At 39.9% G+C, this 14,591-nt stretch overlaps 1 protein-coding gene across 2 annotated transcripts in view; it reads right to left on the reverse strand.

Moving 5' to 3' along the window:
* prkx (protein kinase X-linked) overlaps window positions 1-14,591 on the reverse strand; it is a 127,751-nt gene that overhangs the window by 83,690 nt on the left and 29,470 nt on the right. For both annotated transcript variants that reach the window (XM_060826289.1, XM_060826288.1), the window contains exon 2: window positions 1,328-1,496. In XM_060826289.1, coding sequence (XP_060682272.1) covers window positions 1,328-1,496 — 169 coding nt within the window. The remainder of the gene's footprint in view (window positions 1-1,327; window positions 1,497-14,591) is intronic.

Raw genomic sequence — 14,591 nt, forward strand, 5'->3', positions numbered from 1 at the left:
TGATCAGGTATCCCAAATTAATCTAGTCCCATTTGTTAGCATTTGGCCCACATCCCTCAAAATTCATCCTATTCCTGTCCCCATCCTCATGCCTTTTAAATTGTAAATTGTAATTGTACCACTACTTCCTCTGGAAGCTCATTTCGTACATGCACCAAACTCTGAAAAAGTTGCCCCTAGATCCTCTTTTGTATCTTTCCCCTCTCACCTTAAACCTATGAGTGCTAATTTTAGACTAACCTTGGCTATTCATCCTATAGATTCCCTTCATGATTTTATAAACCTCGAAGAGTCATCTCTCAGCCTCCGATGCTCCAAGGAATACAGCCCCAGCCTTTCTAGCGTCTATAGTTCAAACTCTCCAACCGTGGCAACATTATTTCACAACATCATTCAGACAGCAGGGAGACCAGAACTGAATGCGGTATTCCAAAAGTGGCCTGCATAACCACAACATGACATCACAAGTCCGATACTCAATGCACTGACCAATGAAAGCAAGCATTCTTCACCACCCTGTCTACCTGCAATTCCACTTTCAAGGAACTAAGCATCTGCATCCCTAGATTTGTGTTTGGCAACACACCCCATGGCCTTACCATTAACTGTAGAAGTCCTCAACAAAATTCAACAACTCATACTTACATTAAACTACACCTGTCACTCCTCAGCAATTGAGGCCAAAATACAATGATTTCAAAGTTGGATTTAGCACTTGGGGATAAAAGGGATCAAAGGATAAGGAGGACAAACAGGATCAAACTATTGAGTTAGATGATCAGCCATGATAATAGTGAATGACAAAGCAGGCTTGAATGGCCTACTCTTAACTTCTGTGTTTTCATAAAGATGCATTTTTGTGTAGAGAATTAGAGAAAGGCAGAAATATAAAAATTTGTACTGTCATCATACTCCGACCCAATGCAAATATAACTTGTTACTGAAAATTAATGACAATTTTTGAGCTGGTTTGACATTAGAAGAGGCTACACCCAATATTGACCTCAAACATTCTTTTAGCATGCAACTTTTCCATGCTGTGCAATTTTTCTAATGCTGAAGATGTGTTAAAAGTTTTCAAATTTTTTTTGCACATGCAGAAATATCTAAAACCCATTCCCAGCATGGTATTATTGGAAAACAAAGGCTGGAGCTCAGTATGGATTTAAAAATCTAACAATTTAATTAAAAATTACTATACATAAACTCAGCCATCCATGTAGGAGAGAAATTTAAACAAGCAATACTGTCTAAATAATGCATGAGTCTAATTAATGTACTGTATTAGTCAGACAAAATCATCTTCAGTCAACATAAGCCTACTTACAGCCTTATAAGAAATGGATGGTGGATCTCGCTTAAGATACTTTTCTCATTGTGCACATGCTGTTCCTGTTTAAGCCGGATTACATCAGGAATGCTCATCACTTTCAAAGCACAGTATTCTCTGGTCTTCTGGTCTTTGACTAGCAGAACTCGTCCAAATGTTCCAGTCCCTGCAAACAGAATAAAGAAGGAGAAACGATATAACCTGCATTCAACTGAAACCTTACTGACACTTGACAAGCCCAAGCAGCAATTTGCAAATTATTTGCTGTTTATATCAAAAACTTTGCGTTGAGCATTTATCTCAACAAAATTAGTCAATTGAATATCACATTAATAACTACACATCCAAATGGTAGAACATTTTCTGCTTTCAAAATAATTATTCAAATGCAAGTACCAAAATTACATAAAATTCACTTAACCGAAAACACCTTCATGGCAAGAATACATTTCACAGTAAATGCAACACTTATTGATCCAAGTATTTTGATTCAATGTTTCAAAGAAACATAGTTGTATTGACACCACTTAAAAAGCAAAACAATAAACTTTGAGTATGTGACAATGCAAAAATAAAGTGAATGAAAGTGGGTTAATAAGCAAGTTAACGTGAACAAAGAAAAATGTTTTCTATTTTAAACTTTCACCGTAGCACCTTCATGAACTATGGAAAGCAGCTTGGTCAGACCACCATTCACATTCTCGAAAGATCAGTGACCATTTCAGAAAGGTGCAAAGTGGCAGAATCATTTTATGATGCTCCAGTGATGCAGAAAAGCTGCTGTTTATTGCCCTGATTAAGAAGCAACCAGGTAATGTGGAATCAGAGACGTGTTGATTATTTGTTAAAGGAAATTTAAAAAATGATTGCGATTTAATTTACACAAATGACTAGACCTCAACTTGCTGTCGCGTGAGATCCACAATTGATTTCACTAATAAAATTACAAGTATTGGCTTTCCCACAATTCAACAAATGAACAAGTATAAATGATAAAATGTTTCTAAATAGCTTATATTAATCACAGGCTATCAAGTCAGGAACTGACTAGATTTTCCCCATTGCAGAGGTCAGTGTTAATAATAAATCAAACTTCGCACATTCCATGAGCGAGTTCCAACCACGGCTCTTAAAACGTATTTACATTGTAGTTGAGGATATTACATAGTAGATGATATTTCCAAATCATCAGCTTTCTCTGACATCCTTTAAACTTAGAAGGGGTTGATAACTGAAAAAAATAGAGGATTTGAACTTAGATGCGGAACATTGTGCACAAATTTTGATCTTTGGACTAGTAATCACCCTTGAGCAACTGGATGCCATATGCAAATGTTTCCTCCATCATGCCATAGCTACACCAATTTGCTTTCTGTTAATTATTGGCTATAAATGCAAATCTTTGGATTTTCTGTGAAAAACAATATGTTAAATTGAATCAGCTAGCATTTAAGTTAATCAATTCAGAAACAATTCATTTGTGGAACACATTCTGCTTCTCTTTAGCCGAGTATGCTAAATCTCATTTCCTTCAGTGGAAAACATCTCTGCCAAAAATCTGCTTAGCAACAGCAGTCATAAGCTATATCAGTACTGGAGATTAAGAAGCCAGATTAAATTATTTCTATGAAGTTACTGGATTTCTTAAAAAGCATTAAATATCTGATGGATAACAGTGCATGTTGTCAACCAAGATAGACTTCAAAAAACTACTTAATATTGCAATATAGCAGAATGCTTGCAAGGTGAATCGTAACTTAGTTTGGGAAATGGCAAAGTGGTAGCAGCAAAGGGTGTAAAAAACTGTCATAGTGGAAAATAATTGCTAGAAGCAGCCCCCAGGGATCCTTGTTGGGATCACTATTCACATAAACAAACAGATATTGCTGAAGTCCTGACCAACATTTATCCCTTAATTATAATACTTCCAAAAACATTTCAATTTGTGGGACCTTGCTGTATGCAAATTGGTTAAGCTTTCCTCCCTTCAACAATATGCTTTTAGTAACAGTCATAACATTCAAATGTTTTTCATTGGCTGTGAGCTGCTCTGTCAAATTCTGCAAGTTCTCAGTTTAACACATCTATGTTTGTAGGTGATAAACGGATCTAATGCAAAATATGCAATCAACATGCAATAAGCCAAAAGAAACCTAGATTGGGTAACTTGGTTTGGCAGATAAATGGGCATTGGTCAACACAGATACCTTTAAACAGTTCAAGATAGACATTCTTGCATGCTTTGCCTATCAAATGGTATTAGCTTTGAGGTAACATTGCAAAGTGACTTGCTGTTTTCCAAATGCCATCACTAAATTGTCTGTTTTCATTTCCATAACATTATCCAACTCCACCACAGCCTCAGCTGTGATGCTAAAACTCTTTTCCATTCCATTAGTTACCATCAAACTGAGCTATTCTACTGCACTTCTAGAAGGCTTTCCACATTTTAGCCCCTGGTGTCCAAAATGCTCACCACATGTGGCAAATCAGCCACAAACAGAAAATGAAACAATACCATAAAGCTGGAGTTCAAACTGAAACAATGAATGAGTATGGGTCTCTCTTAGAAAACTGTTATTTGTCAGCTGTCCCTAACTGAACATGGACGAAGCAACCATGTTACTATTTGGCACACGGGAATCATACGTCAGTCAGAACTCAACTTTATTTATCAGATGATAGTTCAATTGTTAGCTTTCTAATCGAACTGAAAGCTGAAACAAAGAAACAGAAATAAACACACCATCTGTTACTTTCTTTATTCTTGCTTTTTACGGATACATCTGTATCAAAATCTGCAGGACATTCACCAATTCACTGTGAAAGCTGGATCAATCTTCAAAAGTGACCAAAGTTTTTCAATGAATTTAGTGACAGGATATATGTTAATTATAGAGATTTCAGTTTTTGCGCAGCTGACACAGAAAGGTTTGAGAAAACAGCTGATGTATGTGAGCATTGAGCAATAATGCATAGTTGCAAAGAGAATCAAATTGGGCAATCTAGACAAGCAAGGGAAGTTCAGTAATGTGTTCAGCCATCGTCCGAATTACTAACATCACTGACCAAAAGGAGGAGTATGCTGCTGGTTTCAAAGGAGAGATTACAGGAGGATGGCTATTAGCCAAAAGATCTATTAAATGCGTGGACACTCGTTCAAAAATAGGAGATGATAGTGTTAAGTAAGGCAAAAGTCAGAACGTAGGGTCAAGACCTCCGATTTGTTGATTCTTTTCCTTCCAAGTAGCCATAATATTTCAACTCTGATAAAATAGCAACAGTTCACTCTTGATTCAATTTGTTTTTAGAATAAACTGGAGCACACCATTTCAGTTAGCAGATTGTCACCATCCTTTGAGTTTGTATATAACAGAGTTGACGAACAAACTACAAAATCCTTTTGAAGTTATTATCCTGGATCTGGCATTGACAGCCTAAGTCTTGATTGGTGAATGTTGAACACCTTTGGTAAGAACTGAAATCCTGTTGGACAATTCTGCATAAACTTGGTGTTATCTAAAATTCTGATCCCAATGTCTTAACTTCTGCCAAATCCCATTCACACTGTGATACGCTGATGACTGATCCACAGTGGTTTACTGTTAAACAGTGTCAACTTAAAGATCACCCTCAAAATTAAATCCCTGCTTGGTCTCATCTCTCATTATCTCTAATCTCCTCTAGCCCTCTATCAAGTCTAGTAAAACTAGTGTCACCAAAATAATCTATCACCATGCTATTAATATCACCATAGTCTTGCATTGTGAGAATAAAAGGTTAGAGGAAAATAGGGGGGAATTAAATTAATCTCAAAATGATAATCTTACTCATCCCTTAAGGCAAAGGTGGCTATGTTTGTCATCTTAAGAATTCCATTGCATTCCAATGACATACAGATGACTGCAAAGATACTATTGAACACAGGATAGGATACCGCAAATCATCGAGCTTTGGACAGATCACTAGTTCAGGATTGCCTCTGCTTAAATTTCTCTCCACTTGATACAATAAATGGATTTGGAGCAGGAATGAGTCACTCAGTCTCTTGAACCTGCTCCGTCATTCAATAAAATTACAGCTGATCTGATTATTTCACATTCCTGTCTGCGATAACCTTACACTCCCTTATCAAGAATCTACTTCTAGTCAAAAAATATTCAAACACTGCTTGTACTGTCTCTTGAGGAAGGAAGTTCCAAAGACTCATGGCGTTCTTTGAAACAAACATTTCTATCATGTGTAGTTGAAATTCCTTTACTTTTTGAAAGAGCAAGTACCATTTTTTTTAATTTGGTGGATATTTTCTTTTGGGATTGAGCCTCTAAGCTATCTGGTCACGCCTTTGGTGACTAGTCTTGGTTTAACTAAATTGAGATTTTGAAAATAGCACTGGTGGCTAAAATTAATTTCATCTGTAATGGCAATTAGGCCTCTTCAGTACAGCTCTAGATTGTACTTTTCATTATTTGAAAGAATGTTATTTATTAAGCAAAGAAAACTCCTTGTTCTCAATAGAGACAAAAGAAAACTGCAGATGCTGGAATCCAAAATTGACAGGCAGGAGGCTGGAAGAACACAGCAAGCCAGGCAGCATCAGGAGGTGGAGAAGTCGACATTTCGGGTATAATCCTTCTTCACGGCTAGGGGCAGGTGTGGGGGGAGCTGCAGATAAAAGGAGTGGTGGGGGCAGGGGTGGTGAAGTAGGGATAGGTAAAAGTATCCACCGACTCCTTTCCATCCCTTCCACTGCTCCCTGTCACCAAATTCATTCTTCCCACTGTTGCACCCTCTACCTGTCTTCACCTATCCCCAATTAGCCACCCTGACCCACCACCCCCTTTATCCACAGCTCCCCACCACACCCACCCCCAGCCCTGAAGGAGGGTTACACCAGAAATGTCGACGTCTCCACCTCCTGATGCTGTCTATCTTGTTCTCAATAAGCATCGTAAGCTGTTTACATGTGCTTGCCCTGCTATTCCACTGGTGAGGTAGGGGATCCATTGGGAGGGGACAGGCAGTTGAAAACCCAAGTCCAGATAGCCTAAGGTACATGCCATTGATGGCGAGATTTTCTGAGTGGGTGTGTTGGTGTTCCAGCATTCCACACACTACCCTTTTCCAGAATTAGCAAACACCCAATGTAGGAAGGAAATCTTACAAAGCAAACGGAAAACAACAACATTATCATAATTTTGATATACTGTGGCACATTCAGCATGGAATCAGCAGCAAGTAAACAATTAGTCAATGGGAAATCAAAGCATAGTCTTGAAAACCTTTGTCTTTGCTTGGAGTTTCAGATTTAGCTGCTTCCCATTCATGTGATACCTGACCGAAGTCAGGATCACCACCATGGAAGGTATCAGACACCATGGTGAACAGAACAAGAAGAGGAATGGCACTCGCAAAAGCCCTGTTTAACGCCATTAGATTTGTCACAATAGAGGGAATGAAAGTAGACAGTGGGGAGGGACAAAGTGTTCAATTTAGCATTACACAAGGAAGTACTCCTAGAGTAGTCAAGAAAATGGCCTCAGAAACAGTGATTGTTTTGATGGTAAATTTTCAAGATTCTATACACTTTGGAACAGTTCCTATGGATTGGAGGGCAGCTAATGCAACACCACTACTTATAAAAATGAGGCAGAGAGAAATCAGGGAATTATAGGCTAATGAGCCCTACATCAGTGGTAGGAAAAATGCTAGTGTCCATTTCCATAGAGTTACTAGCAGAGCACTTGGAAAACTGTGAAAAGATCAGGGATGCATGACAATCTTACAGGATTTTTTTCACGGATGTAACTAGAAGAATTAATAAGGGGGAGTCGGTGAATGTGGTTCATTTGTAAAACGTTCCAATATATAATATAGGCAGCAGCTTTGTGAAGTAGGGGGTTAAGTTGTGCTGTGATAGGGGAATAAGGGTGTATGCATCACAGGAAATGATGGAATATCACATGTTCTTGCTCCCTCTTGCAGCACTGTGGCTAGATGAAGCTAAGGCAAAAAATTATTTCTAAATAAAGTTGGTATCATCACCTTAACAGATTAATTTGTGAATATTCTTTAGAAACACAACGTGTCTTAGAATATTAAATTACCATACAAATTGTCATTATAAAACATGGAGCCACTGATGGTTACTCATACTTCAAATTTTTCTTGCGATCAAACTTCTCCTCCAATGAAACAAAACTTAATGAAAACAGAATATAATGGCTGCAGGAGATCTTGACAAAAGCACTTCAAATTCTAATAGGAAATCTGGTGAGATGCTTACTGTAACAGCAGGGGGATACAGTAACTACTTTAGTGGTTAACTTATATGACAACACTGAAGTTAACAACGGAAAGTTATGGACAAACCAAGTCATCGAATAAGCCTGGTTAGACTCAAAAGCCTGTTTTCATTTTGTAATTTTGCAATAATTTGACTCATGTTACAGTGATCACTACCGGCTATATAAGTGGGCGGCACGGTGGCACAGTGGTTAGCACTGCTGTCTCACAGCGCCTGACACCCGGGTTCAATTCCCGCCTCAGGCGTCTGACTGTGTGGAGTTTGCACATTCTCCCCGTGTCTGTGTGGGTTTCCTCCGGGTGCTCCGGTTTCCTCCCACAGTCCAAAGATGTGCGGGTCAGGTGAATTGGCCATGCTAAATTGCCCGTAGTGTTAGGTAAGGGGTAAATGTAGGGTATGGGTGGGTTGCGCTTCGGCAGGTCAGTGTGGACTTGTTGGGCCGAAGGGCCTGTTTCCACTCTGTAAGTAATCTAATCTAAAAAAAAAAGTAACAATTAAGCACTGAAAGAACTAAACGCAGAGTAACTGTCAACATAGGCATGTAATTTGCATTAAATCTCCATAGATTCTATCATGAATCTACATGGAAGGCTGGAATCAATAACTTAAGAAAGAAGATAAATTAGCAAGACAGAATAACAAAACACCACCTTCAGGTTGTTAGCCCTACAATGCATTCAAAAACTGGAATTATTCAGACATGTTCACAGGATTATCTAAAAAGAATTTCTTTCCACTGAAAGATGACTTACTACCATTCTAATCTGGCCAACATAGATTCCAGAAAGGTACAATGGATAAGGGCGCTGAGCTAACAAAACATGGCAGATAGGGACAGAGGCTGAAATGCAGTGAATATGGCATATGCAGACATTCAAAGTTTTTTTTAAAAAAAATAGTGCCACAAAGGAGCTATGGGATTAATATATATATCAATATTAATGCAAAAGGAGGAAATAGAGCAGGAGCTACAATTTTTCAAGTCAATATTTGTGAAACACCACAGGGAATATTCTTAAGGTGGTGGAATTCCTCAGAGTAGATATTTCCAAATAAACCTATTTAGACATGCAATTAAAGACCAATGAGACTTGAACCCAGGCCTCCTGGACCCCCCTACCACAAGTGCCCCTTGCACAATGCTCAACCATCTTCAGTTGCTTCATCAATTAGCTTCCCTTTGACACAAGGTCAGAAGTTTGTACGCGTACAAATGACTGCACAATGTTTGACAACTCCTCAGACATTGAACCAGTCTGTCTCCAAATGCAGCAAGACCTGAATAATATTCAAATTTGAGCTGAAATATGGTGAGTAAAATTCATACCAAACAAATGTCAGACCATGACCGTCAAACCACTGCTCTTTGATATTGAATAATGTCACCATCATTGAATTCCCACATCCTAGGGGGGTAACCACTGATCAGAAACTGAACTGGAACAGCCATATAAATACATTGGATACAAAAGCTAGCTACTGGCGAGCATCTCACTTCCTGCCTGCCAAAAGCCAGTCGTTCATTCAGGAGGTTGAATCATAGAGGTCTACAGCATGGAAACAGTCCCTTCCACCCAACTTCCCCATATCGCCCAGTTTTCAAAATTAAACTAGTCCCACTTTCAGGCGTTTGGTCCTTATCCATCCACACACATCCTAAACATGTACCTGTCTAAATGTTTGTTAAATGACAAAACTGTATTTGCTTCCACCTCTACCTCTAGCAACCTATTCCAAACAAACACTCACCATGCTCTGTTTGAAAAGAACTGCCCCTGTGGAAACTAGGTAAGAAACTGCAGGGCCCACAGTGGAGGTATCTGTATCATTGACAGCCACAGATGTGGGGCTGGAAGACTGGAGGATGCCTAATGCTCTTCCTCCCTCCACAAGGATCTGAGTCCCTCTCCCACTGCACCACCCCATTCATCCCCTCTGCCCTGAAGCAAACGCACTGCTACAACCACATCTCCCTCCTCCAACCCGGCACTGCCCTCTTTACCTGCCTCACCTGTCCATCTTCCTTCCCACCTATCCGCTCCACGCTCAACAACCTATCACCTTCCCAACTACCTCTCCCCAGCACCCCCACCCTTGTATTTATCTCTTATCCCCACTCCCTACCCCAAACATTTTTGATGCAGGGCTTATGCCTGAAACGTTGACTCTCCTGCTCCTCGGATATTGCTTGATCTGCTGCACTTGCCCAGCGGCACACTTTACAATGGACTCTCCAGCAACTGCAGTTTTCACTTTCTCTCATTATTTAAAGCAAGATTTTCAGGAAAGAAAAGACTGGAGAGGCTAACATCAAGTGTTGAATAAGTTGTTGGAAGAGTTTGAGACAGGATCTACAGGAAAGAGAAGGACAGATTAGTAAAAGTCATCACAGCTTTGTGCATGGGAAACCATGTCTCACAAATTTGGTTTGAGTTTTATTTGAAAAGTTGACCATGAAGATACATTAAAGTAGTGTGGTAGACATTGTCTACATGGCCTTCTTCCAAGTTCCACAAGATAGGCTGGCTAGTAAGGTCACATGGAATCCAGAGAGCGCTAGCCAATTGGAATAAAAATCAGGTTGACAGTAGGAGACAAAGAGTGATGGAAGAGGATTGTTGTTTAGACTGGAGCTGAAAATGTGTTGCTGGAAAAGCGCAGCAGGTCAGGCAGCATCCAAGGAACAGGAAATTCAACGTTTCGGGCATAAGCCCTTCATCAGGAATCTTTCAGGCATAAGCCCTTCATTCCTGAAGGGCTTATGCCCGTAATGTCGAATTTCCTGTTCCTTGGATGCTGCCTGACCTGCTGCGCTTTTCCAGCAACACATTTTCAGCTCTGATCTCCAACATCTGTAGACCTCACTTTTTCCTCCTGTTTAGACTGGAGGCCTGTTACTAGCAGTGTGCTGAAAGGATTGGCGCTGGGTCCACTGTTGTACATCATTTATATAATCAATTTGGATGAGAATGCAGGAGGCATGGTTAGTTAATTTATGGATGACACCAAAGTTGGTGGTATGCTGGACAGTGAAGACCGTTATCTAAGAGTACAACTGGATCTTGATCAACTGGACCAGTGGGCTGAGCAAACTCAAATGGGGTTTAATGCAGACAAATGTGAGGTGTTGTATTTAGGCAAGACAAACCAGGGCAGCACTTGCACAGTTAAAGGTAGGGCTCTTGGGAGTGTTGTTGAACAGAGAGATCAAGGAGTTCAGGTACATTATTTCCTGAAAGCGGTGTCACTGGTAGACAGGGTATGAAGATGGCATTTGGCATGCTTGCCTTTATCGGTCAGCGCACTGAGTACAGAAATTGGGACGTCATGCTGCAGTTGCAAAAGACATTGGTATGGCCACAGTTGGAGTACTGTGTGCAATTCTGGTTACCCTGCTAGAAGGAAGATATTATTAATCTGGAAAGGATGCAAATAAGTCTTACAAGGATACTACCAAGACTAGAAGGTTTGAGTTATAAGGATAGGCTGGGACTTTTTTCCCCTAGTGCGATGTAAGCTGAGGTCTTTTCCCAGAGTAGTGGAGTCCAAAGGGACACAGGTGTAAGATGAAAGGGGGACGATTTAAAACTGACCTGAGGGGTAACATTTTCCACATAGAGGATCATGCATATTTGGAATGAGCTGCCAGAGGAAGTGAAAGAGGTGGATACAATTACAGCATTTAAAAGGCATTTGGACAGGTATATGGATAGGAATAGGTAGAGAGAAACATGGGCCAAAAGCAGGCAAACAGGACTAGTTCAGTTTAGGACATCTGGTCAGCATGGATGTATGATTGAACGTCCCTCACTTACATGATGAGCATAGTTCCAACAGCACTTAAGAAGCTTGATATCATCAAGAACAAAGCAACCCACGGGATTTGCACTACATCTTTAAACATCCATCTCTAATGCTTAGTTGCGTACCACGTACAAAATGCATTTCAAACAAACGAAGATTCTTAGATAGCATCTTTTGGACTCAGGAATACTACCTTCTAGAAAGATGATGGCAGCCAACACATGGGAATGCCACCAGCTGCAAGTTCCCCTCCAAGCTATTCACCAACTTAACTTGGAAATATATCCTAGTTCCTTCAATGTCTCTCGGGCAAAATACTAGAATTCTCTCCCTAACGGCAATAAACGGCAATATACCTCCAGCACATGGCTGGTGCACTTCAAGGAGGTAATTCACAGCTACCTTTTCAAGGGCAAGTAGGGACGGAATAAATGCTAGAGGAGAAAGTGAAGACTGCAGATGCTGGAGTTCAGAGCTGAAAATGTGTTGCTGGAAAAGCGCAGGTCAGGCAGCATCCAAAGAGCAGGAGAATCGATGTTTCGGGCATGAGCCTTTCTTCATTCCTGAAGAAGGGCTCATGCCCGAAACGTTGATTCTCCTGCTCTTTGGATGCTGCCTGACCTACTGCACTTTTCCAGCAAACATTTTCAGCACAGAATAAATACTGGCTCAAACCAGCAATGTCTTTGTCCCATGAGGGAATAACATTAAAGAGCAAAAATGTGGTAGATGGAACTCAATGTCAATAGACAAAAGACATTACACTTTAGTTAAAGAAAGGTAAATTATTATTCAAATACAGTTGGGTAATGTGGAAGGGCAAGAGCATTTTGTGGTTCAAGCTGAGTGGACTTTATGACCAATGTATTATTGTACAAAGCAATAAAAAGCTAATGGAATGCTGTGTTTTATGTTAAATAGAATGAATATAAAAGTTGGGTCGTGTTGGTGAATCTATTTAAATCTCAAGGGAGATTACAATTGCCTGAGATAAAGTTGTTTTGGGCTCCATATTGCAAGAAGAATGTTGAGAAAGCATCACTTCAGATTCACTGGGATAAAACCATTATGAGGGAACAGAAACACTAAAAGATAGATTATGGGATGATATGATGGTACTAAACTGCAACTTCTTTTCATTTCTAAATTACGTATAATGTATTGTGTAGTCAAAGTACACAAGTGCTTTTAAAATATTGTTGCTGTTGAGATAAGTTTCTGGAAAAAAATCACTAGCAAGGACACAAGGTAAAACATTTCATTGCTACATGCCTGGAGATTATATATATGATAGGATTCATTCCCATAGCTCATTAAGTGCCTGCATTTACAGTACGGGCTACCAAGACTTACAACAGCTATGTTTTATTTAACAGTGACTCTGCACAACATGAATAGGCCAAACAGCTGAGACCTGTTGAAGTTAGCTCTAAATGAGTTTTCTGCATACACTGAAGATGCTTTCACATTCTTTAATACCATACATTACATGCACATTTGGGAAAAATCGCGTAGTCATGTGTACTTTCGACATTGCCAGCTTATTTACATCACACTACTGATAACTGCACACCGTCACTGCATCATGGCAATCTATATGAACGTGTGTTGGAATCAAACCTACAACCTCATGTGACTATGTTATTGAAACTGAACATCATGTACTCACAAATAGATGACAACTGACATGGGATCTCCTCTAGTCTCAGTTCAAGTTAATATACACTTTTGGTAGAAAGACCACTAACTTATTACATAGTTCCAATGTGTAAGTGAGCTGTTAATATTTCAATCTGCAGCTGCAACAAATTTCTTTACATAGTTTAATTAACTCCATCCTGCACTCAAATCTACCAGTGAAAGGGGGTAATCAAAGGGTTGCCTCACAGCACCAGGGTCCCAGGTTCGATTTCAGCCTTGGGCAACTGTCTGCGTGGGTTTCCTCCGGGTACTCCGGTTTTCTCCGGCATTCCAAAGACATGCAGGTTAGGTCAATTGGCCATGCTAAATTGTCCATAGTGTCAGGTGCATAATCCAGAGGGGGGTGGGTTACTCTTCGGAGGGTCGGTGTGGACTTGTTGGGCTAAGGGCCTGTTTCCACACTGTAGGGAATCTAATCTAATCTAAACTCCTTTTCCTTGATACAGTAGTTGAGGTCAGAAAATGCAGCTTCTATCTATCAAAAGCTTATATTCACCCAGGCAATATTTACACTGCAATTCACAAACTGCAAGATGAATCTCATTACCAACAATCTCATGCCCTAGTCATCTGATCTATTTAAGTGTGACACAGAGACTGGGCATCAAAACCACCCAAATAATAGATAGCCTAATCAAATCACCATTCACTTTATGTCACAAAACCTCATGAGAGGCTATGTCCATGACTTTTGATCATGATCAGAGACCAGTTAACCTCCAATTACCCTGGAATGGGACGGTGTCACAAAAATATGACTATGGGGTGAAGCGTGCTGCCTCAGTGCTACTGTGCAGTAAATCATGGAGTGGTTTTCTCCATTAACAGGATGCTGTCATCAAGCCAAAACTAAAATTTGCCTCAGACACAAATGGGTAATATAATGTACAAGCTCCAGTGCCAAGTAAGTAGGTCATATGCCCCATTGATTGGTTAACTATACCAAACAGCAAGACCTACTGACCATTTCCAGCAACACATTTTCAGCTCTGATATTCAGCATCTGCAGTCCTCACTTTCTCCTATAAACATAAATATCCAAGACCTTGTTTTACCTAGGCCAAAGGAATTTGTACATATATTGCAGCTATTTAAAAAAAGAGGGCATAAAGATAGCTAAATTCTACTGCATCCCATGACAACATCCTGACCAATAAGAATCTACCTGCCTGATTTGACAATTAAAATTAACTGTTAATGTCCTTGCTGTATTTCCATGGCAATTAGATTCATAGAAATGTATAGTGCAGAAACAGACTATTCAGTCCAACTTGCCCATGCCAACTGGATATCCCAAATGAATCTAGTCCCATTTGCAAGCATTTGGCCTACATCCTCTGAACTCTTCCTATTCATATACACATCCAGGTGGCTCTTACTTATTGTAACTGTACCATCCTCCACCACTTCCTTTGGCAGTTTATTCCACACAAACACACACAATCCTCT

This window comes from Hemiscyllium ocellatum, chromosome 6 (assembly GCF_020745735.1).
Source record: "Hemiscyllium ocellatum isolate sHemOce1 chromosome 6, sHemOce1.pat.X.cur, whole genome shotgun sequence".
NCBI classification, from domain to species: domain Eukaryota; kingdom Metazoa; phylum Chordata; class Chondrichthyes; order Orectolobiformes; family Hemiscylliidae; genus Hemiscyllium; species Hemiscyllium ocellatum.